The sequence below is a fragment of the Choristoneura fumiferana genome, chromosome 3, assembly GCF_025370935.1.
Source record: "Choristoneura fumiferana chromosome 3, NRCan_CFum_1, whole genome shotgun sequence".
NCBI lineage: Eukaryota > Metazoa > Arthropoda > Insecta > Lepidoptera > Tortricidae > Choristoneura > Choristoneura fumiferana.
Window position 1 is genome coordinate 5,518,418 of NC_133474.1, and position 25,585 is coordinate 5,544,002.

The window sequence follows — 25,585 nt, forward strand, 5'->3', positions numbered from 1 at the left end:
ACCAAGATTATTTTTAACAGACTTCCAAAAAAAGTTCTTAGTTCGTTTGAATATTTTCTTTCGTATCTTTTATAAGTTTCCGTGCACAAAGGGGTCGACGAGAACCTATATTTAGGTACTACTAAGGTTTCACCGAAGTCTGCATACCACAGGGCCTTATCTTTTGAATCATAATAATCCTTTGAAATGCAGACTTCGCATTAATGGAATACTTACGTAAATTTAGATTAAAGGTGAAGAACAAGATGGGGATCTTGTTCATGACCTGCAATCTGAATTCTTGAATTGTATGGGGATACAAGAAACACCACCCTTCAAGCCGTACATACACTTATGATTACCTACATAAGTGTATGTACGGCTTGTGGTGCGTGTATGGCTTTTACTTGGTTTTTAAAGTAAATACGCATTTATCATTTCATCGCTTTAAAGCGACACCACACACATAACACAACAATTTAAGCGGCAACAGTCTTAAAAGGCAAAAATGTAAAGAACACTGTAGTATAAGACGACGTTCGTTGGTAGTATGAAGTCCTAAGTAGTTTGAAACAAGTTCGGCGACCGCGTTAAGTAAACGACTCAGTGTAATCGCCGCTTTAGACAACATCGTAACAAAATCGTTATTCTCTCCTCTTCCCCTACCGAATAGGCCCGCGAGCTGGAACCCGGAACCGTTCGTTTACGGTTAAAGGTACCGTTTATTGCTAAATGCTGCAATAAATATCCGGGGAGAACGCGGTATGTGATCGTTATCTTACCGGAGCAATGTGACAGCACGTGTGAGGGCCCGAGTATCTGTAATTGAAATCGAATTGACTCTTTCTCATGTAAATTTGGTGTGAAATGGGAGCCGAATTAATTGTGTGCTGAATGTTTGTAATGTTTGGAGGTGTGAATTTGTAAGCTATTTAATTGAATGACTGTAAATCCGCAAGATTCGCAATTACGGACGAATAACTTTGCAATATATGCCTGCCTATGGTACCTACTTTGCACTCTTGTGGCAGTTGTGAAAATTCATAATAGGTACATTTTCATCCAAGATTTTTGGAGATTAACGTGTCTTTCTCATTCGGTCGGTAAGGGTCACATGCAAAAACCAAATGTAACCTTTGTATGTTACGGCGATATCGCTTCTGAGTTTGGAAGTATAGCGCCAAACGGAAAAAATTGGTCCAGGTGACAGTACAAATTGCGTGTACAAACTCCCTGCGATCGTAACAAAATTTACTCTGATATTTAAAGTTACTGACAGACAGAATTTTAGAGTACATACTAGACTTGTTTTCTTCTTTTTAGTTTTTAAGGCAGTCGGGTTTTTTGATTTTTTAAATGTATTATTTCTGTGAAAATGGTAGCTTAAGAGTTTTATAACACGTAAATATTTAGGACGGGGCTTTCAATTATAACCATATTGTAACCAATACAAAATATATTTTTAATCCCCCCGCCATGCGCCATATATTTCAAAGATGTCATATTGAAATATTATATACCCTATGTCACGCTGATAATTAATACAAATCTAATAATAAAATCCGTCCAACCAAAGAGGATCAAAGGAATAGACATACATAACATACCCACATACAATAGATACGCTCGAAAAATATAACCCCCCCTTCGGCCAGTCGGGTAAAAATAGGGTATTTCTGTAAACAAATGGGATATCTTTACACGCAAATTGCTCTCCTGTTTGACGTCAAAGAAGCCACTGAAAACGTACAAGGAAGGAGCCAAGTAGGTATACTACTTAATTATAATTAAGTTTATAAATAAAGAGGCATGTTAGCGTACACACGTGTTGTGGCTCTAGCTACTTCGATACGATAGCTAGGATCAATATTAAGATGATCATGTTTTATGTAATTGAAAAATGACTTATTTTCGGAAGAAACGAATAAAATTATAAAAAATAGGTAGTTTACTAGAAACATAGACAAGGTCAATGTAGTCAGCTCACCAGTGCCGTAGCATCCATGTTACTTATGTATAGTTACGTCCTTTAGCGTCAAAAATTAAGTAAGTAATATTTTGGTAATATTTTCGATATAAATTATTTTTCTGACTGTACATTTTATTAGCAATATTTTCCTTCTTGTATTACCATATAATTTAAATATTATGCACTCCAAATATTAGATCATTATGACGGTTAGAAGTGGATAAAAATGTACTTGTTTCTCATTTATTAATTCGCAACAAGGCAAGTTTTTTTCATTTATTTATGATAACAATGTTAACAACGAAATTATAAATACAAAGTATACATATACCTAATCAGCGAAGCATTTTCACGATCACCATTACAACAAATATATGTACGGTCAAAGACTTTAATTCATGAGTCACCATGGAACCATTTCACAGTAAACGTCATAGTGCCTTCGCATTAATTAACAATGAAAGTCGTAATGACTTTTCCTCTGAGAAGGTTTCATGGTGAATTAAAGTTATTGACCTTATAAGTATGTACCTATGACTCGTCGTACAAAGTAAGTGTCGTAAATATACAATTTTAGTCGTCTAGTGACTCCTTAAGGTTAACGGACTGTCCAAAACTACCCCCATGTCTAGGAAAGAAAATCGATTACGCAGCGACGCGAGTTGAACAACTTCCAAAGCTCTTATGAATTCACAGCTCGCAATTGATTGATAATTTGATTTAAAAATTGGGTACTAAATCGGGGATACAAAAAATCTGACTGGTGAGGTGATTGAGCAATCGGTAATAACGTGGAATTAAAAACTAACCCAATAATAACCTAACTAATAATTCTCCTAAGTCTTGCTCCCTCGGAAGAGCGTAAAAAAAAGAGTTCTTCTTGAAAAGAAAGCTTGCCAGCCACGCTTCACGTAATTTACTGAATCAGGCTTTACTTTGCGGAGGTCCATATCAATGAAGTTCATGCAGTTCCTCCACCTCCAGGTTCTCCAGGTTCTTTCAGGTGGAGGAACTGCATGAACACACATTTCTTGTATAAATGTAGCTATCATACGGTCGCGGCTGAGCAAAGTAATATTTTAAGTTCATTGATTATACGCTTCACATAATCAAACTCACCTTATACCAAAGCTAAACTAAATCTACATAGACCTTAGAACTCATTGTGATGTGAAATTTATTCCATCTCGGCGCAGTTACAAACACGGGCAGTCGAGAAGTGCCGGCCTCGGCTGAACTCTGCCCTTGTGATGTTAATGCAGACAGTTGCAGTTGCCTGCAAAAGGCCCGTAGAGAAGAGCTGGAATAATTCGCCGAAAATAAATTTACTTGCAAACCGAGATTTTTTTAAATTATTTTTAGACCGTGGCGTTTTTACCCGCTACCAGAGGCAGATAAAGGCCCGTCGCCCGCGACGTCTTAGTTGCTGTGTTCTGTGTGTGTGCGACTGACCAGTCCCGAACATTCACGAACAATCATTCTGGCCCTTCTGGCTGTGAATAAACGTCGCACTTCAAGACAAGCACCCTAGAGGTTTGACCTAGTCCCTCAAGCAGACGTTCAAACCAGAGGTTGACCTTTAACTTTTTCCGAATTCCTGCATGTGCGCAATTAGGTACTTTTGAAATTTACCATGAACTTCACGGTGAAGAAATACATCGTGAATCCCTGTCGTGCAAAGTGGGACAAGTAAAATACACCATGTTCCAATCCAGTCAAAGAAGGAGCACTTCTTCCCATATACAAGCAATAGCTATCCACACACACAACAGTAGCGGAGCCTCCTAACACAAGTACTGTCATACCTACCAGGGAGTGCCGGCCACATTGTTTGTACCTATATTAAGTTTTAAAAATAAACATTTTTTTGACAACAGTTAATTCATAAGGTTCTGATGCGTGCTGGGCTGGAACTAGAGCCCGAACCTTCTAATTCTGAGAGGATGCCCATAGGTATACCTAGAAGTGGGACGTTTCTAGATGAGTGTCCCATGTTGGGCTAAGTCTGTTATCATCTGTACCGTCTAGATCATTCCACCTTTTCGCCTCTGACTCCCGCGATCCCGCTGACTATGTCGGATTGGAGCAGGCCCTATACTATGAAGTGTAAAATTCGAACTTCGATCTTGCCGTCCCGCTGGCGCTTATTTTATTGAATACGAGAGTGAGAGGGACGGTACGATACGAACTTCGATTTTCGAAGGTTTTTGAAGGCTCGAGGTTCGGTGATTGTATATTTAATTCAGTTTTTGGATTTTTCTTTTAAAATGATGGAGCCAGGGGCCAAAATGAGATGTGCGGTCAATATTTATTCAGTGGTCATATTGCCTAACATACGGGCGCTCGCTATTGTCTTTACTGTCTCCTTTTATCCTCATTCCACACCGTGTGCCAGAAAGAAGTGGTGAATGCGATTATAATTCTAAGTGTGTTATACAATAAGGCATCAGTTTTCCTCCTCCTTGTGTTGCATTCCTCAGTAATGAGGGTCGTGACCACCCTTCTGAATCACTTTCTCTCGCACGAACGTTTATGATATTTACGGCTCACAGAGTATAGTTCAGGAAATATAAATTTACCATCTGTAAGCTTCACTAAGTAGGTACATAACAAGTCACCGATTCATACTTATTTCCTGAAACTAATTAGTAACTTCGCTTCCGTCGTTTTGTCCCATCACTAGCGTCAACAAAGGTTTTCGCATTCTCTAGAGTTACCATGACAATGGCTTTCAAGTCCTACTTGCATCATCATTATAAGATGAAACAAATGTTCCTAACTAAGCTCAAGATGCGACAAAATATTATGGTTCACTTGTAAAAGCCGTGGTGGTGGTCTATGTTTGATCAATTCAGATATTTTTGACCACCAAGACAGCTCTGATATTAATGATGGTGACTGCAATAGTTTTTCTTCAGGGAACCCATTCCTTGGTGTAAATTTTATAACGCAGGTGTACGCTTAACGTAACACTAAATAGGTATGTACTGTGGAGACTGTAACTTGGTAAGAGCTTAGGTAATGGGGATCTACGCGCGTGACTTTAAAGTCATATGAAATAAACAAAGTTATTGTTCCGCTGATTTAGATTTATTGTGGAACTTGGTAGCACTTATAAATACATTTACATAATGGTTCCCGTACTTTACTTGGTTACTTTAATTCAACTGCGGCATTACTTTACCTGTAGTATGTGTATATAGGTACAGTCAACGTCATAAATAAGTGATCACTTTTGTACCTTGTCATTTTAACGTCATGTTTGAAAAGCCATACGAAATTGTGTACCGAGTGGAAGCGACGAGGTACAAAAGTGATCACTTATTTATGACGTTGACTGTACCTACGTCCAGGAATTTTGAGAACCATTTTTGACTACCTCCTGTTCGATTGAGCTGAACAATAACCTGGCAGTGAAAATCCGGTGATCCGGCTAGGATAGTCTCCGCAGAAGGGGACTCTTCAACGGTTAATGACATCGACTTTCGATTCAGTAGGTACGGATAACTAAGTAGTTTTTATGATAATGCAAGTGTAGTTAACCAAAAGTACAGTCAACTAAAAAGATTCTATTAAAATGTTTTTTTTTATAAAAACTTTTTAGAATTTAACGTCAACTTGTTTGTACGTTATACGAGTGGCTACTACAACAAGCATATAAGAGAGTACTTTGTTTAAGTTTATCGCCATGATTTTTTAGTAAATAGTCACTTCATCACGTAAACAGAGAACTCCAATACATAAATTATGTATTGGAATACCTATAATAAACGTGAATAAGTGAAATATTGCTTAGCTTAGCAGCATTGGAATATTATGGGGGCAAGGATCGGATCAAGCGGTTTTGTTCCCCCATTTGATTATATTTGCTTTATGGCAAAATCGATCATCCCTTTGCCTGTTTACGGTACACAAATGGGTAAATAGATATATAGCATACTCGTAAGCGTCCGCTACACGTTTAGGTTGTATAAGATTTCCAAATAGAATATTGCTAGCTGTTGCCCGCGATTCTGTTCGCGTAGAATTCATTTATCACTATCCCGCGGGAACTATGCAATTTTCCTATAAAAACTATCCTATGTCCTTCCCCGGGACTCAGACTATTTGTGTACTGAATTTCGTCTAAATCGGTTCAGCGATTTAAACGTGATAAGGTAACAAACAAACAGACTTACAAACTTTCGCATTTATAATATTAGGGGGACAAATGCACACCCTTCCATTTACCCTATTATTTTCTCGTAGTCTCCCCGCACCTCATTTCCCCCGCGGTCTCAATTAAGTTGCACGTGCGTACAGAAAACATAACAGAAATCCATCAACGTTTCATCCAGGCTTTTGTGGTGGAATAAGAAAAGTTTCTGAGTTTCTTTGATATGTCATGTCAGTAGCGTTTGAGAAGGCTTCACGTGTTTCATTTGATGAGGAGATTTGGGAGTGCTGGCGGTAGCTGAATCTCTGAGAGAAACATTCTGTAATGTTTATTAAAAACAGACAGTATTTCATTTATACTTAGTTAACACTTAATTTAGCAGAGATAGATACATTAAACTGTTTACCTTTTTTATGGGTCATAAGTAGGACTATGCAGACCCGAAAAATTTTATGAAAAAAATCACGTGCTTTCATTTTTTAAGGAAAGTAATGTTCGCTCTACCGCTGTACTAATAATAATATTTTTTACAATTTCTCAGTATGAAATGACAAGCAACAATTTCTGGGATTCTTCCCAGTCACAAAACACATTCGAAAAACACATGTGTGCACATGTAAAACACACTGTAGTATTTTTCATGCAAAGACAGCATCGTCCCTCAGTCTTCATTGAGAAGAAGTGCCCAACTTCATCATATCCCACAGAATTAACCAAGTAAAAAAAAAACCGGTTTTATACTACCTACATTACAATACATTACACATCGCGCTGTAAAAACAAAAAGTGCGGTGTTATAAGTTTAACACCAATTCTGTCTGTTTGTCTGTGCCATCGTAGCTTTCAAACGGATGAATTGATTTCGATGCGGCTTATTATATGAAAGTGAGTGTCCTTGCGGTGGTTATTAGCTATGTTTCACTAAAATAGGTTTAGCCGTTTATGAGACTTTTAACCTTGAAATGACAATGTCGGGGGTTTTCAACTTTTCCAAATCGGTTAAGTTATTTCAAAGTTTATATTGGAGTTCTATTGTTCGAATTAAAAAAAAATAGGATTAGAGTAAGTTAGTTTTAGTTCTATTTTTATTTCTATTTATTAATTATGTATATATTGTATGGTATTTATTAAATAATGAATGTTTAACTAAAAACCAAAATTCAGTGTTATATGTAAGTAGGTATAAATATTTTGCACTATGCATGTGATAGATTTACCTACGGGCATGTTCTGAATTGTCCATTTAACCATATTTTGTACCCGTTATCACAATAAATATACTATGATTATGACATGAGAGCAAACCAAGAAAAAACCGGACAAGTGCGAGTTGGACTCGCGCATATCTATATATATATTGGCAAAAAACGGCAAAAAATCACGTTTGTTGTATGGGAGCCCCGCATAAATATTCATTTTACCCTATTTTTAGTATTTGTTGTTATAGCGGCAACATCATCTGTGAAAATTTCACCTGTCCAGCTATCACGGTTCATGAGATACAGGCTGGTGACAGACAGACAGACGGACAGTGGAGTATTAGTAATAGGGTCCCGTTTTACCCTTTGTGTACGAAACCCTATAAATCAACCAATTTCAATAATACCAACATTACACTACATTATTGTGATCTGAAACTAACGATGTATATTTATAAAAAAATATTTAACTTGCAACGTTCGTAGGTTCAGACTAACTGTTGAGTTTGCAAACTAGACACTTACTTAATTTCAAATAAACAAGATACACACGTATACTTTATTGCAGTCGGTTAAATGGCTTGTTAGCTTAATCCAGGGGCTAAAAATATATTTCAAACAGAAGCATTAGTCATTGCCTCAATTTGGGGCGCGGGGTTCAAAGGGCCTTAAATATTGGAAGTAATCCGCCTGCGTGTGGTGAGGCTTTACAGGTACACTCACGTATCAAAGCGATTATAAATTGTAACAAAAAATTGAACCGACTGCAAAAAAAAACTTAAAAATATTTTTCAACCTGCTTGAGCACTGTGCCTCAGCGCGAGCCAGAATAGAAGCCTCATAGATAATACGGAGGTAACGGCCCACTATATTAATAGGTCCACTCCTTTGTGTACAAAACATCATGTGGCATAATAAATGGCATATAATAAAATTTCATGTGTCTCATTTGTTTGTCCCCGATCTTGTTAGAATATCGGGATTAAACGTAGCCTATGTGTTATTCCAAATATCCAGCTATCTACTTCCAAATTTTACCCAAATGCGTCCTCCCATTTTAGAAGTAGATACGTAACATACATACACACATAAACTTTCGGATTTAAGTACAATATTAGCATGTAGCATCTACAATGAAATTCAGTAGATAACATAATTACAGTCTTGAGAACATCGTGGAGCCTGTCTTTATAATGTATTATTGTAACAATATTACTTAATAACTACTAACATTAGTGCGCGTGTCGATCAAAGAGCCTTCTCGTGTACGCATCCTATTATAAAGCCTCGTGCTCGTAGGTACACCGATCCGCCCTCGCGTGACAACGCCAAGATTTTGATCGTCGTTGTTTACCCTACTCATTAATAACTATAATCAAGCAATTATGATAAAAATTGGATGTTATCGTTCAAAGTCGGTTACGATATTTATGGGCAGGTACAGTCACCAGCACCAATATCTGACACAGCAAGCGTGCATAAATATCTGATACGACTCTATTTCTAGGGCCGGAAGGACGTGTCAGATATTTTTGCACGCTCCACTGTGGCAGATATTAATGCTGGTGACTGAACCTACCTATAAGTTTTCCGAAATTGCTTTATTACCTATAATATTAATGGTACCTAATCAGTATTATAAAACGACCGGACACTCGTTTACTTTCGATCGCCGCCTACCTACTGTACAATTAGTGTAAGTTTTCGGTTACTAAAATACGTCTCGATCGCGTTCGCGTTAAAATCTCAATTTATATGGAAACACGAACAGCGCCTCTAGCAGAACATTTGCGATGTTCATGTTTTCATACAAATTGAGATTTTAACGCGAACGCGATCGAGACGTATTTTGTAACTGAAAACTTACACTAAGGGCACTGGTAATAAGAGAACATGACTGCGAAGCTTGAGGTCCCGGTTTCAATTGCGCACTTAATTGTATAAAAAAAATGCTTGGATATTGTAGCGTACCTATAGTAGGTACAAAGACTTAGATAATTTGAGACTTACCCCCTTTTTCACCATCCATTGATTAAATTTATTTGACGGATAAATGTGATGCCGTCTGTTCATTTTGTTCGAATAGACGGAGACGGCATCACATTTATCGGACAGTTAAAATTAATAATTGGGTGGTGAAACAGCCCCTTAGTAAATTATAAAATAGCTAGCAGCCCGCCTCAACTTCGCGTGGCTACAATATTTAAAAAAGTCCCTAATCAGACACTTCACATTTTTCAGCTCCATTTCCCAAAATGTATACCTGCGCAATGCTATGGCGCGTCGCTAGGAATGTATCATATAAGTACATAAACTTTCCGCGAAAAATATTTACGTGATTTAATCACGTTGCTATTTCATTGAAAAAATCTAACTAAGCATAGGTACAGACGGCGAGAAGTGATTTTATACCTCTTCTTCTTTGTCGGATACTCTTGGCAGAGCAGTCGTGGTCACGTAGCACGTCGAACAATTCTACGCCAGTTATCCCTGGCTGTCGCTTCTCTGGCGCGAGTGTTGAGAGGAGTATTTGTTAGGGCTTTTATCTGGTCAGACCAGCGCATGGGAGAACGTCCTCTTGATCTTTTCCCATTTACCCCGCACCCACCCCAAGATTTTATACCTACCTACCTACTATGAAAAGTAAAGATCCATTTGAAATCAAAGAAGCACTAAACACGAACCTATAGGTACAACTTTTAAAAGCCTTTTCGTCCATGATTGTACACGGTATACCTGCCAATACTTATATTCAACGTGTAACAAGTGCGTATCTAGAAGTTGCCAGTGGCAAATTCGTGAAACTTCAAACAAACCATTAGTGCTTTAACTTTCATATCCAATATTAAATACTCCTCTAGTTTATGGAGATTAAATAACTTTTGTACAAAATAATTTAATATTAGTATAGATTTTGGGACGCGTTTTAATTAATAAAGGGTATATTTTGTGGGGTGAGCTCAATCGCTACTGTCAGTCAATTATAATAGCTTTTTCGTCTTTAAAGTAATTTGCTATTGTAAATTGTTAGGCGGTTAACCCAAAACTGTATCTACAGCGTTTACTTTCTACAAACACAAACCAGACATTGATTTTAGTGCTATGAAGCGATATTGCAATATTTTTTAAGTTTAGCGTTAACTACCACATTTCGTTTTTAACTTTTGTTTTTTTTTCAGCAGCAGTATCCCCGGAAGTTCGTCCAAAATGACAGGGTGTTATGATTTTGGATCATATTTCTTCACCTAACGTAAAAATAATCAATCTTATTGGTTTATAATAAACTTCAGTTCATTGACTATCAGTAATGTAGGCTTTTAATTAGGTAAGAACAATATCGAAAACAATGTTAAGAAAAATGGTAACGAATCCAAAAAACCATTTTGTCCATATACTCGTAGTATGGACAAAATGACACACAAAGTAAGGATAATGAACATACTAAAATTTTAAGAATATTGTTGGCAAAAAATATTTAGCCTGTTTTGAGTTAAATAAATTAAAACATACACTGTTGACAGCATTAACTGGGCTGCGAACAGGAAAAAAGACGTTGCAACAAATGGATCATCGTTCTTTTAGTCTGCAGTGAAATCTTCTGAACTAGAGAGCTATCATCACATCACTAAGTATGAGCAGTATTATCATGCATGATGCAGTGTCACTGTTTTCTTATTGTTTTTTTATCAAATATTTAGTATTTTATTTCTCATTTAATTCCATATAATTTCCATTATATTTTTTTTATGGATTCTTGACTCCGAGGCAGACGATTAGTTTCTATCGCGGTTCCGCGACAACCCACCGAGATAAATGATAGACTTTGAATAACAGAAAGTCTATGAAAAAAACGTCATCCACCATGTCATTTTCTCCAGTGTGTAGGTATAGGTATGTCGTTTTGTCCAAATATAAACAAAAAACATCAAAAAATCATATCTTTCTAAAACAGCTGACAAACGTATTAAAGTTAATATGAATTACTAGATCATCAATTATTTACATGGTTTTTTGTAGTCGGTTCTATTTTTTGTTATGATTTTTTTTTCACCCGTTTTAGTGTAAAACATCTAAGATACAATATAGTTTAATGTCAACTGCTCGTCACCTTTTACAAAAAATTGCTTTTTCCGATGCAGAGACGTTCATTATTGAGGAGTCCTGGTGCTTCATCACCCGTTCCATTTCATCATATGAATTACGATGAGCTTAAATTAAGCAACTGCGTTAAAGTAATTGAAATTCAACCCGTAAAGTACCTCCATTGGTCAAATTTGGTTCCACTTCACCAAATGATGATTTTCAAGAGCAAATGCACGAGTTACTCTTAAATATATCGAAATTACCATAGGCGTTCCTACAATATTTTGAAGAGTTCCCTCGATTTCCTTAGGATCTAATCATCAGAGCCTGATTTGGTGCTTATGGGACCTAATTGAAAGCATTCCTAGACGAACGAAAAAAAATATTTCAAATCAGTTCATAAATGGTGGAGTTCTAAGGTAACAAACATAAAAAAATACAACCGAATTGATAACATCCTCCTTTGTTTGAAGTCGGTTAAAAACACAAGCTAACCTCAAGTTCTCATCGCGATAAGTTGCACAGTCGCAGAACAAGATAAAAGTTATCTTATACTTGCTCGTATCAAATTTCAAAACCGTAAAGTAAGTTCCCTAGTACATGGATCCCTGGATGTGGCTTCTATATCAGGTTATACCGGAAATCAGGGTTACCACCATGAAAGCTTTTGTAACAACTTTTCTAACAAGTTTTAACGTATGAACAGTTTTATAGAGTTTTCTAATGCACGTGACCAGCAGCACTAAAACAGTCTTTGAAGACTACGGAAGCGTAAAAACTGTTTTAATAGTCCACAAATTTGTTGGCAAAAAGTGGTGGCGTAGTGGTTTGACTTGACCTATTGCATGGCTTTTCAAGCAGAGGGTCGTGGGTTCAAACCCCGGCTCGCACCTCTGAGTTTTTGAAATTCATGTGCGATAATACATTTGCAATTTACCACGAGCTTTATGGCGAAGGAAAACATCGTGAAGAAACCTGCACAAACCAGCGAAGCAATTCAATGGAGTGTGTGAAGTTCCCAATCCACACTGGGCTGAGATAATGTTGCATGTTGATAAAATTTGCTGGCATAGTGACTCAGGTTTGACACCTTTATCAATCCTTTTAACGCTTTCATATTAGAATGAAGTGATCAGTCACACGCCAAGCACTCTTGCGTTAAAAAAAATTATGAATAACAAAAAAAATATAACCGACTACAAAAAACATGAAAATATTTTTCTACCAGTTTGAGGTCGGTGCCTCAGCATCGAGATAGATTCTACCCATGATCGAAGTACCTTTAAGCGTTGCTGGCATGATAAGCAAGACTATAGACAAGTCTGGACCGAATCCTGTACCCTTACTTAGTGTAAGTTTTCGATTACAAAATACGGTCCGATCGCGTTCGCGTTAAAATCTCAAACAAATTTCCATACAAATTGAGATTTTAACGCGGACGCGATCGAGACGTATTTTGTAACCGAAAACTTACACTAAGGGTACTGGATCCACGCCTGATCGTGAGGGGTACCTCCGACCTTCTTTTAATCCGTGTTCCTTTCGTTTATTTACCATGCTGTAAGATAAAGCCGAGTTTAGGCTTACACAGCGCTCGATTGACCACTATAAACTCGTTGGCTTTACGGGCTCACAATGTAATGCAACTTGCACGATTTTTCTTGCAAGTCTAAACTCGGCTTAAGTGTACGAATAAAATAAAGTAGTTTTAATCCCAGATTTACTTACCCGCTGCACCGTTATTTTCCCTATAGTGTTTTCTTCCACCAACTTTGTGCTTCTAGATTTGCTTGACTTTGTAAAATAGCTATCTGTCATTAATTATTATTTCCGGGAATTTATTTTATAGGGATCTATGAATATATTTTATAAACAGGTTTCAATTGTGGATCGTAATAATCCTATTATTAATATTTATAAATACAATAATTGTAAGCGTGTAGTTCTGTTACACTTTCACGCTCAAATTTCTGGACGGATTACTATGAAATTCGTTTTGTAGATAGCTGGATCCTGGGATACAGGCTACTTTTTATCCTCGACCACTAAGTCCATGAAATTTGGTACTGATGCTCGTCATAACTTTCATGAAGACAATGGTGTAATGTTTGGGAATTCCTACGAGAATTCAGTGATATCGAGAAATTTCAATTCTTATGTTAGCCATAACATAAGAATTTAAATTTCTCGTTTTCAATGAATTCTCGTAGGAATTCCCAAACATTACATCATTTTCTTATTGGTTAGCGAACCAAGCAGCGGGTAGAGGCTATCCTACAATATTAAATTATTACACTAATTTAACACTAGTGTTATAATAAAATCAATAATATATTTCGCTTAAGCATTTTTTTGACTCACCTTGCTTTGTCAGTCTATTTGGTTGTGAATTAATCAACTTTAATTTCATTAGACGAGCAAAGACCTTAATCGATAATAATATTAACTTACCTACACAAGAGTATCTAGTGAGTTTAATTTGTAGTAAGTATAGAACAATTCCTATTGTTATCAAATATTTTATAAAGTTGGTTCACTCCTGTATCCACATGGGAATCAGGCCACTTACTTTTAGGGCGTTGATAAATGTGACAAATAAATATGATGCCATCTTTGTTATTTCGGACAAAATAAACAGAGACGGCATCACAGCTATTAGTCACATAAAATGTATTAAAGAGTAGTAAACCGGCCCCGACACCTACGTCAAAGTAGGTGACTGAAATTCTGCCGTAAAATATAGCTCTTCTTCTATTTCACTTAGATCCAATTTAAATAGAGAAGGCCAGAATAATAAATCACTAACACGTCTAGGATAAGACGTGTTCTAGATACATGACTAGTTCCCACATCAAAGTAATTCACATACTTGACAGTTCCTTGAATACGCATGTAATGAATGAAACGAAACGAAAGATAAAGTGCTTTTATTCATTACTGAATCTATACAGACTTCGCCAAATACAAAAACATCAACAATTTCGAGACGAAACGAAATTATAATAAATACTTAGCACAGTACTAGAGCCAACAACACTTTAATTGACGTATACTATGTGAGAAACAAGGCAGTGACAGATGTGCGAATGAAAATAAAATTTGAGTATTTTACATCATATCAGTCCTTACTTAATATCTAAACGCTATTTGATGAATATTCGCCACCAATCGAACGAAACGCGTCACTAGATATTTAGTCAATTTGAAATCTTTCAAGTTTAGAGAATGACTTGCGATATTTGTAACACCATTTATTAAGAGTCAGCAATTCGGGTATCAGAAAAAAATGATCAAACAAATAATACCTACTATTTTTACATTACGATGCACCTGCCCAATATTTCTACTCTGAACATAGTAAAATTACCACTTTGCCGCTCTCAAGACTTGAAATAAAGTAACTATTAGGTTACTATTACCATAAAAGGGTGCTCTCTTTATTCCAAGTAATAATCAGAATCTCTGAGTAAGACCGCTACAATAAAGTATTCCACCTAAACTTGACAGAGGCAGATTGACCTGTGACATCGCGTTTTTGCCTGTCTGAAGACCCCCATTGGTCGGACTGTATAATTGAGGTAATTAAAGAATAAATAGGGTTTCTTAAGGCCTAAGGCCGCCCGCAGACGCGGCGACTAGAATCGTTTATTTAACCGATCACCGACGCGTTAGACCAGCAGCCATAGAGAGATTACACATAAGAGTTCTACATACTCTTTCATCCACGAGCATCAGCCAAAAAGTGCAAGTATCTTTTCCCCAAAATGTTCTTATACCTCTGTCCTGCCGCTCGCTTCTCTTATATTGGCTACATCTTACAACTAAGTAATAAAGCGATGGTTCTCACTGTAAATGGAAACTAAATCTCTTTTGTCTATGGCCGTTTGATGTGTAATCTCTCGTCGTATTGTATGTCTAGACCGCGTTCCCCGCACTGTGTATGTTGCCGTTGACGCTCAGGGGAATGGTGTTGAATTCGTCATCGATGTCGTCGGATTTCCTGTAACAAAATACAAAGTTAAGGTTTAAAAGCAGATACTATAGGTAGACGATTTAGATGAGTTCGTAAGGATTGGATGGAACCTACTCAAAATTGGAAAGAATTGAGGACATGAGGAGAGACTTTAGCCCCGCAATGATACATTACTTCAGGTTAATCCTTCCTACTTCATTATAACATATCTGAAATGTGTGTGCGTATGTGTATGGGTTTTTATTTGTTACTCTTTCACTCTGAAAATACCTAGACGGATTTGGATGAAATGCTGGATTATCACGAGCCGGGATATACGAATTTAAAATTTTAAAATCTAAACCTTCTGCAGGGGCGTTGTTCATAATACTTAAATGAAGACCATGACAAATCGTGATCGTTATAATTTTGCGAAATTCTCACGGAACTTTAGTAAAATCCCGGAATTTCAATGCGTAACTGCCAAACCTGAGGGTAGTACGTAATACGCTTGGTTGGGATTATTTTAGAAATTCTGATCATTTATAAAGAAGGACTTACAACGTGGTGGAATTCTGAAAGTCACGCAGCTGAGTTTATCATTTTTTCGCTGCTAAAACGCTACGTAACTTCTGAATAGTTTTAATAAGTTAGCTCTTAATGGTTTTAGTACATGATTTAGCAAATTTACAAAAAAATCTACGATGCCCCAGCAACGAAAACATTTTACATTTTTATTACCTAGAAGATTACAAAACTTTACAAGTCGGTATTTTGACTGTTTCTGCTCGTTTGATGTATTCATAAGGAGTTTAAAGTATTTAAGTTATTCATAGACATCTTTGAACTACGCCGTCGCTGTTTTGTTTTAATATGGTTTGGGATTTTTAAAAATTCAGTGGATTCAAACTGTCCAAGTTGTATTGTAAATATATCGGGCATTCTCATTCTACTGTGCACATGTCTACCTAATTACCTTTATTTTTCGGTCAAATGCGACACGGTTATGAGAATAAGACTAAGTGCACATTTGGATAAAAGATGGTGGCCATTCTCATTCATCTGAGAATGAAAACAAAACGTCACTGTTTTTAGACTGATGCACAGAATCTATCTATCTATCTATGTAAGACCTTTAAACGAGCACTTCTTGTATATATATAACATTTCGGGGATCTCGGAAACAGCTCCAACGATTTCGATGATATTTGGTATGTAGGTGTTTTAAGGCATAAAAAATCGATCTACCTTGGTCTTATCTCTGGAAAACGTTCATTATCGAGTTTTAGCCCGAGCAAAACTCGGTCGCCCAGGTACTAGATAAATAACAATGGACGATATATTATACCGCTGTCTGTGACCTGTTTAAAAATAGTACAGATAGATCCATCTCTTCTCGTGGATGTCTAAGGCGACGATGGGCCTAATGTGAGAATGAGCAGCAGAGCTCTATATGGCCAACTACGAACTCCTGACTCCAGCATTGCGATGTGGAAGGCAAAGGGCAACCATTACACTATTTTCTCAAGAAACTCGTCATGAAGGTTCAAGATATAATAATTATTTTATTAAAGAAACACGTTATGATAAAATTGTGTAAATATAGAACGTACTAAGTATGGTATGTGGTAATAAGTATGGAAAAACGCTTGTCTGTGGTAAACCTAATGTGGAAGATAACTTCGCTGCTCTAGTTCGATAATGACATACTTAACTAAAAAAAAAAAAAAACATTTTTTCCGGGATAGCCGTTAAAAAACAAAAAACTTTTTGATCCAACTATTTAAGGCAGCGAGTTGTTTTATTACATTCTTACTAAGTGAGCTTTACGTAGCGTACTTTTGGGTTCACATTAGTTTAGATAAAATATGAGTTACTGATGCGAGTTTATCGAAAAAAAATACGAAATAATAGGTATCATGCTCATAACATTTTACATGTTAACCTCAACACGAATTTTATCCAAAATGTATTCATAATTTTCCTCGAACTTTTAATAACGCAAACATGACGTCCCATTAATAAATTAACGTAAAAGATGAATTCGGAAGTTTTTAATGGGAATGAATTTTAGCTATTTAATAATTAGGTCAGCTTGATGTGCAATTAAATTGTTTGAGGGTCTTCGGAGTGACGGGTTCAACTTTCAACTTCTTAAAGCTTACTTGCTTGAATTAACTTTGCTAAATACTAATGTTATGACGTACTGGAATGTGCTAGGATGACGATTTTAAGTTCATATTAGAATTAATGAATTTGATAAATGCATGTCAGGTGTATGTGGGGTAGGCCTCCAACATGATGGAGCGACGACCTGTACCCTTAGTGGGCTCCACGGAAAACCAGCGTTACTGCACTTAATGTGCGGCAACACATGCTGAGTGGAGACCCTTTTTGGTATCCTGCCGTGTCACCAAGTAACATAGTTTTAGTGCTAGTTTTAGTCTTAGTTTTAGGTGGTACTTATGGAGCCAAAATAAACTTTTCTTTCTTTCTTTCTAGTGTAAGTTTTCGGTTACAAAATACGTCTCGATCGCGTTCGCGTTGGATGCGGAAAGCAGAAGACCGGTCTGAGTGGAGGGCCTTGGGGAAGGCCTATGTCCAGCAGTGGACGTCTTTCGGCTGACATGATGACAATGTCAGGTGTAATGATCTATATAGTTAAATTTAACTAAGATACTATTGGCATGCTCATACTTTAACTATGATGCCATGGTCAAAGTCACGTGGATATCATTCCACGTGCCTTTGCTTCTAGGCGCACTCATCATCATCAACATTATATCAACCATAAGGCGTCTACCGTTCGACATAGACCCCCAGTTGCTTCGGTTGGAAGCAGTCCATTTGGGAGCGGTTCACTATATAGATAAGTTTGACATAAGTTCCAATCCATAGCAGTTCCGTAGGTACATTACTACCCCTACCCCTACATGCAAAAAGAGCCTTTCAAGTTTTTAAACTCGTTCAAACGTGTTCCTAGCAACTTTATTTAGGTACTGTCTTTTTTAATCAAAACTTTATTTAACTACTGACTAAATAAATCCAGCCTACTCCGATTGCGCAACACAAACAACTTTGTTGTTCAATACGACTTAGAAAACCGACAAAAATCCTCTAACGTCCCAAACTAGTTAATTCTAAGTAAAAGTAAGTTAAACCATGATTAAGTAGTTGGATGAGTTACGAAAAACTGTCCTGAGATCGGATTAGCGCTCTGGAGGCTAATGGAGCACAAGAACCGAATTGACTTATGTATTTCCTCGTGAAAAATACTTTTTGTAATACCTACAGTACACTTACTTCGTTGATTAGGATTATCATCGTAGGATTGCGCACCATGTTTGCAGGTTTCCTCGTCTTTGTTTTCCTTCACCGTAAAGCTCATGGCAAATTTAAAAAGATATTTGTATGAAAAATACGAATGTTTGTTCTCGGGTCTTGGGTGTTTACTATGTATTTAAGAATGTATCTATCTATATAATTATATTTATCCGTTGCTTAGTACCCATAACACAAGCTTTGCTTAGCTTACTTTGGGACTAGGTCAATTGGTGTGAACTGTCCCGTGATATTTATTTATTATTATTTATTTATTTCGCACAGGAACTCCTGAAAACCTAAGGGTGTGAGTCAAGATGCCTTATTATCTAACACAATTGGAATCACAATCGTTTTCACCACTTCTTTCTGTCACTTGGTACAAGACGAGGGCAGAAAGAGATCAGCACGTTAAGCTGAGTTTACTTATAAGAAAAATCGTGCAAGTTCCATTACATTGCGAGGCCCTAAAGCAAACGAGTTTGTAAGTATTTAGTGGTCAGTCGAACGCCGCAATGTAATGCAACTTGCACGATTTTTCTTGCAAGTCTAAACTTGGCTTTAGACAATTACGGCCTCCGGTTTATACCCACGATCAGCTCGATAGATTTTAAATTTAGATACAATAAAGTGATGATATAAATACCTTTTTCGACAGGGTTTTGGACATTGGAAGTTCGCGATTGATCTCACTGTACGATGGATACTTGGATTTGTTGGGGCTTGGCTTGGTTCTTGGGAGTAGTGGAGGCATTGGCATTTACTTGCTTACGGAAGCAAAATAAGCACTTTTTCAACTGAAACGGCACATTTTGGCTGCGCAAAAAAGATGAAAAGTTGTTTTAATTCGTTGACTAAGCCACCTCTAACTTAGATCTATTTTTTACTGTGCTGTATATGATTTTTCATTGCTCGACAATGATGTTATTCCATGCCTGTACACTAAATGACAATGGCCTCAATTGTTCCCGCGGGAATTATGGATTTACGTATAATTTTTCTTCTCAAGGGAGTTATGACTTTAGTTTTAAAAAGTAAGTAGGTACGTCATTTCAGACTAATAAAGAGGTTTCAAGTCAGCCAACGTTTTATTTACATCTTTAAAACTTAGCTAGGTATAACCCAATTTTACACTATCAAATGTTTCCACGCATCATGAAACTTCCTTGTTTTTATATTTTAAATTGATATCAGACTGTTTTGCAATAATTGTAGTAAATATTTTTTTATCATGTTGGAATAATTATTAGCTTAGCATTGGTAGACGACTCGAAAAAAGTGACAGGGGGGCTACTACGCAATTCGAAAATAGAAGTTCGTATCGTTTTGCTGACGCAAATATTATTTAATACGAGAGTGAGAGGGACGGCACTATACGAACTTCGATTTTCGAATTTTCTTGTAGCCTCCTGTATTGGCGGGTAGCCATTATTTTATTCATTTGTTTTTATATAGCGTCTTTCTTTTGCCGAGCTGTGTTTGCCGAAGTGTTTAGACACAAAATAATTTAATTTTTTGCATTTTTATCCTCGCAATGCGATGAAAATCATTGTGCGTATCACGGGCCGTAAGGGGATTAAAAACTGGAGACAATAAAAGACTTCTATAAGACCCACGTTAGTAATCCCCTACTTACGCCCCTTAATGCACAATGTACTATAACATCTTTAATACATGACTTTATCGATGAATAAATGAATACCTATTACAGTAGCTTCAGAAAAAGAAATATCGCGGGAGACTTGACACAATTGCTAGTCCCAAAGTAAGCAAAGCTTGTGTCATGGGTAAATGTGCAAGGATGTGTTGCTCCGCTCAGCTCAGCTGTTTCCACTAGTGATGTGCGAGGCTAGGTAAATGAAGCGTCTCTATTGGTTCATGAAAAACACATTCCTCGCAATACATCCTTGCACATCTTTGGTGGAAACACAGCCTAAGATGTTGCAATTCTTATCTTCTCAAGTGACTCTGCTTAAGCCTTGGCTTCAGTTACAAAATTCGCCTACCTTGCGTAAAACTCAGTTTAAACTTGCAAGAAAAATCATGCAAGTTGCATTAATGCAATTTGCACGATTTTTCTTCCAGTTCTAAACCGGGCTTAAGGTTTACCAGCAATATGCTATAAAATATTTCGATCGCTGCCCAACTTTAAGCCCGCATGTAACGGCCACAATGCTCCAGCCAACCAAACAGCGAACTCAATACAGAGAGTGCACGAGGCACGAATCAACGCTAATGGACCCACTTCCTGTGAACTCACCACCCGCTGTGTCACAGATAAGAGCAGCGAGACCGTTCGATAGCTTTATACGCCGCCATTTACTGCATAATGCGTACAGTCGTAAGGTCATACCTAACTAGATATTACAGACGGGACAGAGAAATTGACAGTTGTAGAAAGGAATACACGATGTGTTTACTATGTATTAAAATATTAAGTTGTACATCCCATTTTTAGCATAGAAACTTTGTGTCAGTTCCATCTTCAAAGGTGACATACTCACATTATGTATAGTAAGTCAAGAGAGAAGATGTCAAAAATCATGAAGACTGGTACTCTCTTACCGAATTAATGTTGTCTAGAAGAAGCGGTCGGGAATCAGAATGCACAAAAATGTTGCAAACCATTTGAGATTTTATTCAACAGTTCAGAAAACAGCTTAGCAGAATAATAACGTTTTTTCAACAGTCACCATGAAAATCTTAAAAAAACATGACGTCTCAGTTTTCTAAGTTACGAAGCATTTAATTGGACAACACCGGGAAAAGACGAACGTTCGAGACGCCCGTTTTTTTCCCCGAGTGCATTCTCTACATGTTACATTATAGTTATGTTGTAATATCTATATTGAATTGGTAGTATTAAAGTAGCATATGCTTTTAGTTTGCTCGCGTCGATGACTCTTTGTTTGGGTATACACACATACAGTAGGTGATGTTTTTTTCATTAATTTTTCAGATTGTGTAAATCGTTGCTCATATTTTTGGGCCGCGATGACACTAGGAATAGAACTGACACTTACACCACCTACTAACGTCAAGTCAAAACCTAGGTAAACGAAGTGACAGTTCTTTCAGTCTAATTTTACCAAACGTAAGTTTTACGAAATTACGTAAATATCGTCGTCGTTTTTACGTCTCTTATGCTCGCGGTCGTTCGATCAAAGAAAATAAAACTTTGCGATGTTGATATGGGATAAGACCGGATTTTGCGCAATTCATATGAGATAGGGACTACTGCAACAGGAACGAAGCCGCGGGAGTAAGCTAGTACAACTATAATAGGCTAGTGTCAAAAACAAATATATGTATAGGTACTTAGTTTTTTTTAGCATTCGAACGAAGGTAGGCAATCTTGACGTGTAATTTTATTGATAAACAATTTATAAAAATATGTCCCAGCAAAAATGTAACAATTAGCAAGTACATAATGATCATTTCCTTGCTTTTAGTGTCATAGGTAATAATTACTGTTTTTTTTAATGTTTTTCAATAAAAAAGGCTCGTCAAGATTGTTTACATTTTCTCTAATGCTAAAAAATAGTGCGTCACTTAGATTATCACAAAATAATTGGACATGTATTTTTCTTTTGTCCTTTTTTATGATATTGAATGAATGAATGAATGAATGAATAAATAAATTTTATTTCTAAAAAACAAGAACAAGAAAAAAAAACCAGTTTAAGTACAAATTTCCTAAATCTAAAATTGTATTGTGGCAGTTGTCTTCAAAAAAGGAGTCCACTCAGCATGAGTCGAGGCAGGGGGCCACGACGCTTATTTTCAGTGGGTCCCATATTTTGTCCATTAAACAACCAATTAAAGTTCTGCGTGACGTAACCCCCCCCCCCCCGCCGAACTTTGACATGCTTCATCTTTGTAATTTTTTGTTTGATTGCCAAAAGAATAAATGCATGTCCAATATTTTCTGACAACTGGCGGACTAAATCCCACTAATATAATTAATGCGAAAGTTTGTAAGTCTGTTTGTTTATTTGTTTGTTACTTCATCACTGAACCGATTTATATGAAATTCGGTATACAGATAATTACGATCCCGGAGAAGGACGTAGGATAGTTTTTATCCCGGAAAATTGCTTAGTTTCTTCGAGTAGCGATAAACGAATTTTACGCGGACGGAGTCGCGGATAACGGCTAGTAGATTATATTTTTTTCACCCAGGAATGTACCCAATTAAAAACATAATAAAGTAATAGAACCACGTAAAATAATCATTTTACCATCACGAACGTAAGCCACAATATAACAAGGAACCACCTTGTTTTAAAGCAAATTTCCAGTAAACAATTTACGAGAGGGCCCCCAGCGCAGCTCGTAATAACGCCTCAGGTGGTTTGATACTTCAGCGTAGTACACAATATCATCCTTCAGGAAAAGTTCACACGGGGGGGTTAGCATAAGATGGTGTAAGTAATACAATACCTATGTGACTATTTTTTAATTAATTAAAGCTTGACAATGCTAAAATGCTTGGCTAAACTTGTTATCTTACAGAAAAAAGATTTTCTAGTTACCTTTACTTCCAAAGAGTTACAAATGTTTGAAATTCAAGATTAGACAGAGAAAGACTAACTTGCATGTGACATCACATGCAAGTGGTACCATCAGCCAAATAAGTGGTCTATCAATTTTTAAACAAGTTCCTATCAAATGAATATGTGGCTAAAGTCGAACTTTCAAGTTGACAGACACGTCTATTAGCATTATTGTTTTATGACATGCAAACGATTATCAACTTTAGGGTGGTAGACCACATATTTTGCTGATGGTACCATGCCCGCTGCATAGAGAACAGCGTTTTAGATATTGACAGATATACAAACATCTTCAAGCCCACTTAGATGACAATAGTAGAACGTATAAAAAGCATGCATAGATATTGCAAAAAATCACTTAGATCCAATTTTCAACCGAATTAATTTTTGTCTTTGTCTTTACTAAACGTTGTTTGTATTTTTATATTTTCATAATAATGTATAGGATATGGCATATTCAGTAGTTAAATACGTATTGGGTAGTATCCTGAAAGCTTCAAGAGCTCTAGGAGAAAGAGGCCTTGAAAACGACAAGGTATAGTTTTTATTCCATAAATTCGTATAGTTCCCGCGGGTGAACCATACACAAATTCATCGCAGACTAAGTGGCGGACAACAGTACTTACCAGTAATGTTTAAATTAGTCCATCAGTTAAATCATCAAAAATATTGGATACGGAACTTACTAGCGGTACTTCCGTTCGATTTTTTTCAACTCTAACCCAATCTACATTCTACTTCTGCCCTATTCAAAACAAAGCCAATCTCAAAACTAACGCATAACTTCGTAACATGTGGGCGTTTCTGTCGCTATTTACCACATTATACAGATCTTACATTACAGATTGCACGTCGTAAATCAAACCCGCGTTATCTGAGGCTACTGCTTTGTCCCTTTCATGCTAGAGCGGTGCGAAAGGGACGTGTTTATCGTAGATATGAATCGGAATGACTTGGTTAGAGCGCTTTCACACTGGCTGACACGAGCGAGAGTAAAATAAAAGGACTTTGCCCATAGGTGGCGTGCCGTAGTAACAATTCGATTTTAACCGAATTGGCTATTTTTATGTGACACCAGTGTTGACAATAGTATGGCAAAGGCGCACGGTCTGCACGTGTCTAACTTTCAGAATGATATATCCAAAAAATGTATACGGTTCAAAATGAATTTTGTCTAAATGTGCTGAATGAAATATATTAGGAACCAAATTTCTATACCTACAAATTTTATCTTTTTGACTATATGTCGGCGGCCGATCGTAAAATCCGCCAGATCACGAAATTTCTAGGCATATCGAGAAATGGCGCCATTTCATGATTTGCCTAAAAGTTGGCCAGGCATATCATGATGTGCCTGAGAAACAATGCGGGCGGACCGATTAGAGCAACGTATTCGTCGATATTCCTAGCTCTATACCTACCGGGCACATAGTGATATGATGAAAAAAAGAAAAATGTAGGTACGACGAGCGAAGCGAGGAGTGGTTAGTATGAATTGTGACCACAACGCATGAGCCGAGCGAGCGAAGCGAGCGTGCCGCGGCAGCGGCCGGCGAAGTGCCAGAACCGATATGGCGGCGTTCCATGATATGCCTAGGAATTTCATGATATGCCTGAACATCACTAGGCAAATCGTTGAACGGTGAGTTTTGAACGATATGGCGGATATCCCTTAGCCATTTCACGATATGCCTAGGAATTTCGTGATCTGGCGGATTTTACGATCGGCCGCCGACATAATATATTTAGGATGGCAGTTTTTTTAACCCACCGACAAAAAGAGGGGTGTTATAAGTTTTGACGCTATGTGTGTTGTGTGTCTGTGTGTCTGTGTGTATGTGTGTCTGTATGTCTGGTGTGTCTGTGTGTTCTGTGTGTCTGTGTGTCTGTGTGTCTTGGTGTCTGTCTGTGGCACCGTAGCTCTTAAACGCGTGCCGATTTGAATGCGGTTTTTTTTAATTTGAAAGCTGGTTTCTAGCGATGGATCTTAGACATGATTTATCAAATCGGTTCGCGTTTCAAGATCCATCAGATCTTTTGTGTTCGCTGCGGTAGGAATCTTAGCGCATAATGGATATTTACTTTACTTTCAAAAATATTTGGGACCTAAAATTTGAAACACCCATGTATGCTATATAGCTACGCAAGATTTATGGAATTCGGCCTGATGCTGCAGCCAGGTATCCAGAACACTAGTAGGTACACTCTTAATAAAACTATAGCAGATATATCGTGTTTGGGTTCGTTTTGATCAGTATTTGATTCTACAAACATGCAATGGTGGCAACAGGATGAAGCTGATGCTGCAGCCAGGATATCCAGCACAATAGTACACTCTTAAAAAATAATAGCACATATGTCGTTTGGATT

General features: G+C 37.1%; 1 protein-coding gene across 1 annotated transcript in view; it reads right to left on the minus strand.

The window, feature by feature from the left end:
• Nucleotides 1-14,298: 14,298 nt before the first annotated feature.
• The window catches only part of LOC141426409 (uncharacterized), a gene marked incomplete in the record, with an annotated part of 121,237 nt that continues 109,950 nt past the window's right edge, over nucleotides 14,299-25,585 (minus strand). Inside the window, 1 exon segment of the mRNA XM_074085295.1 lies at nucleotides 14,299-15,386. Within this exon segment, the coding sequence (XP_073941396.1) occupies nucleotides 15,302-15,386 (85 nt within the window).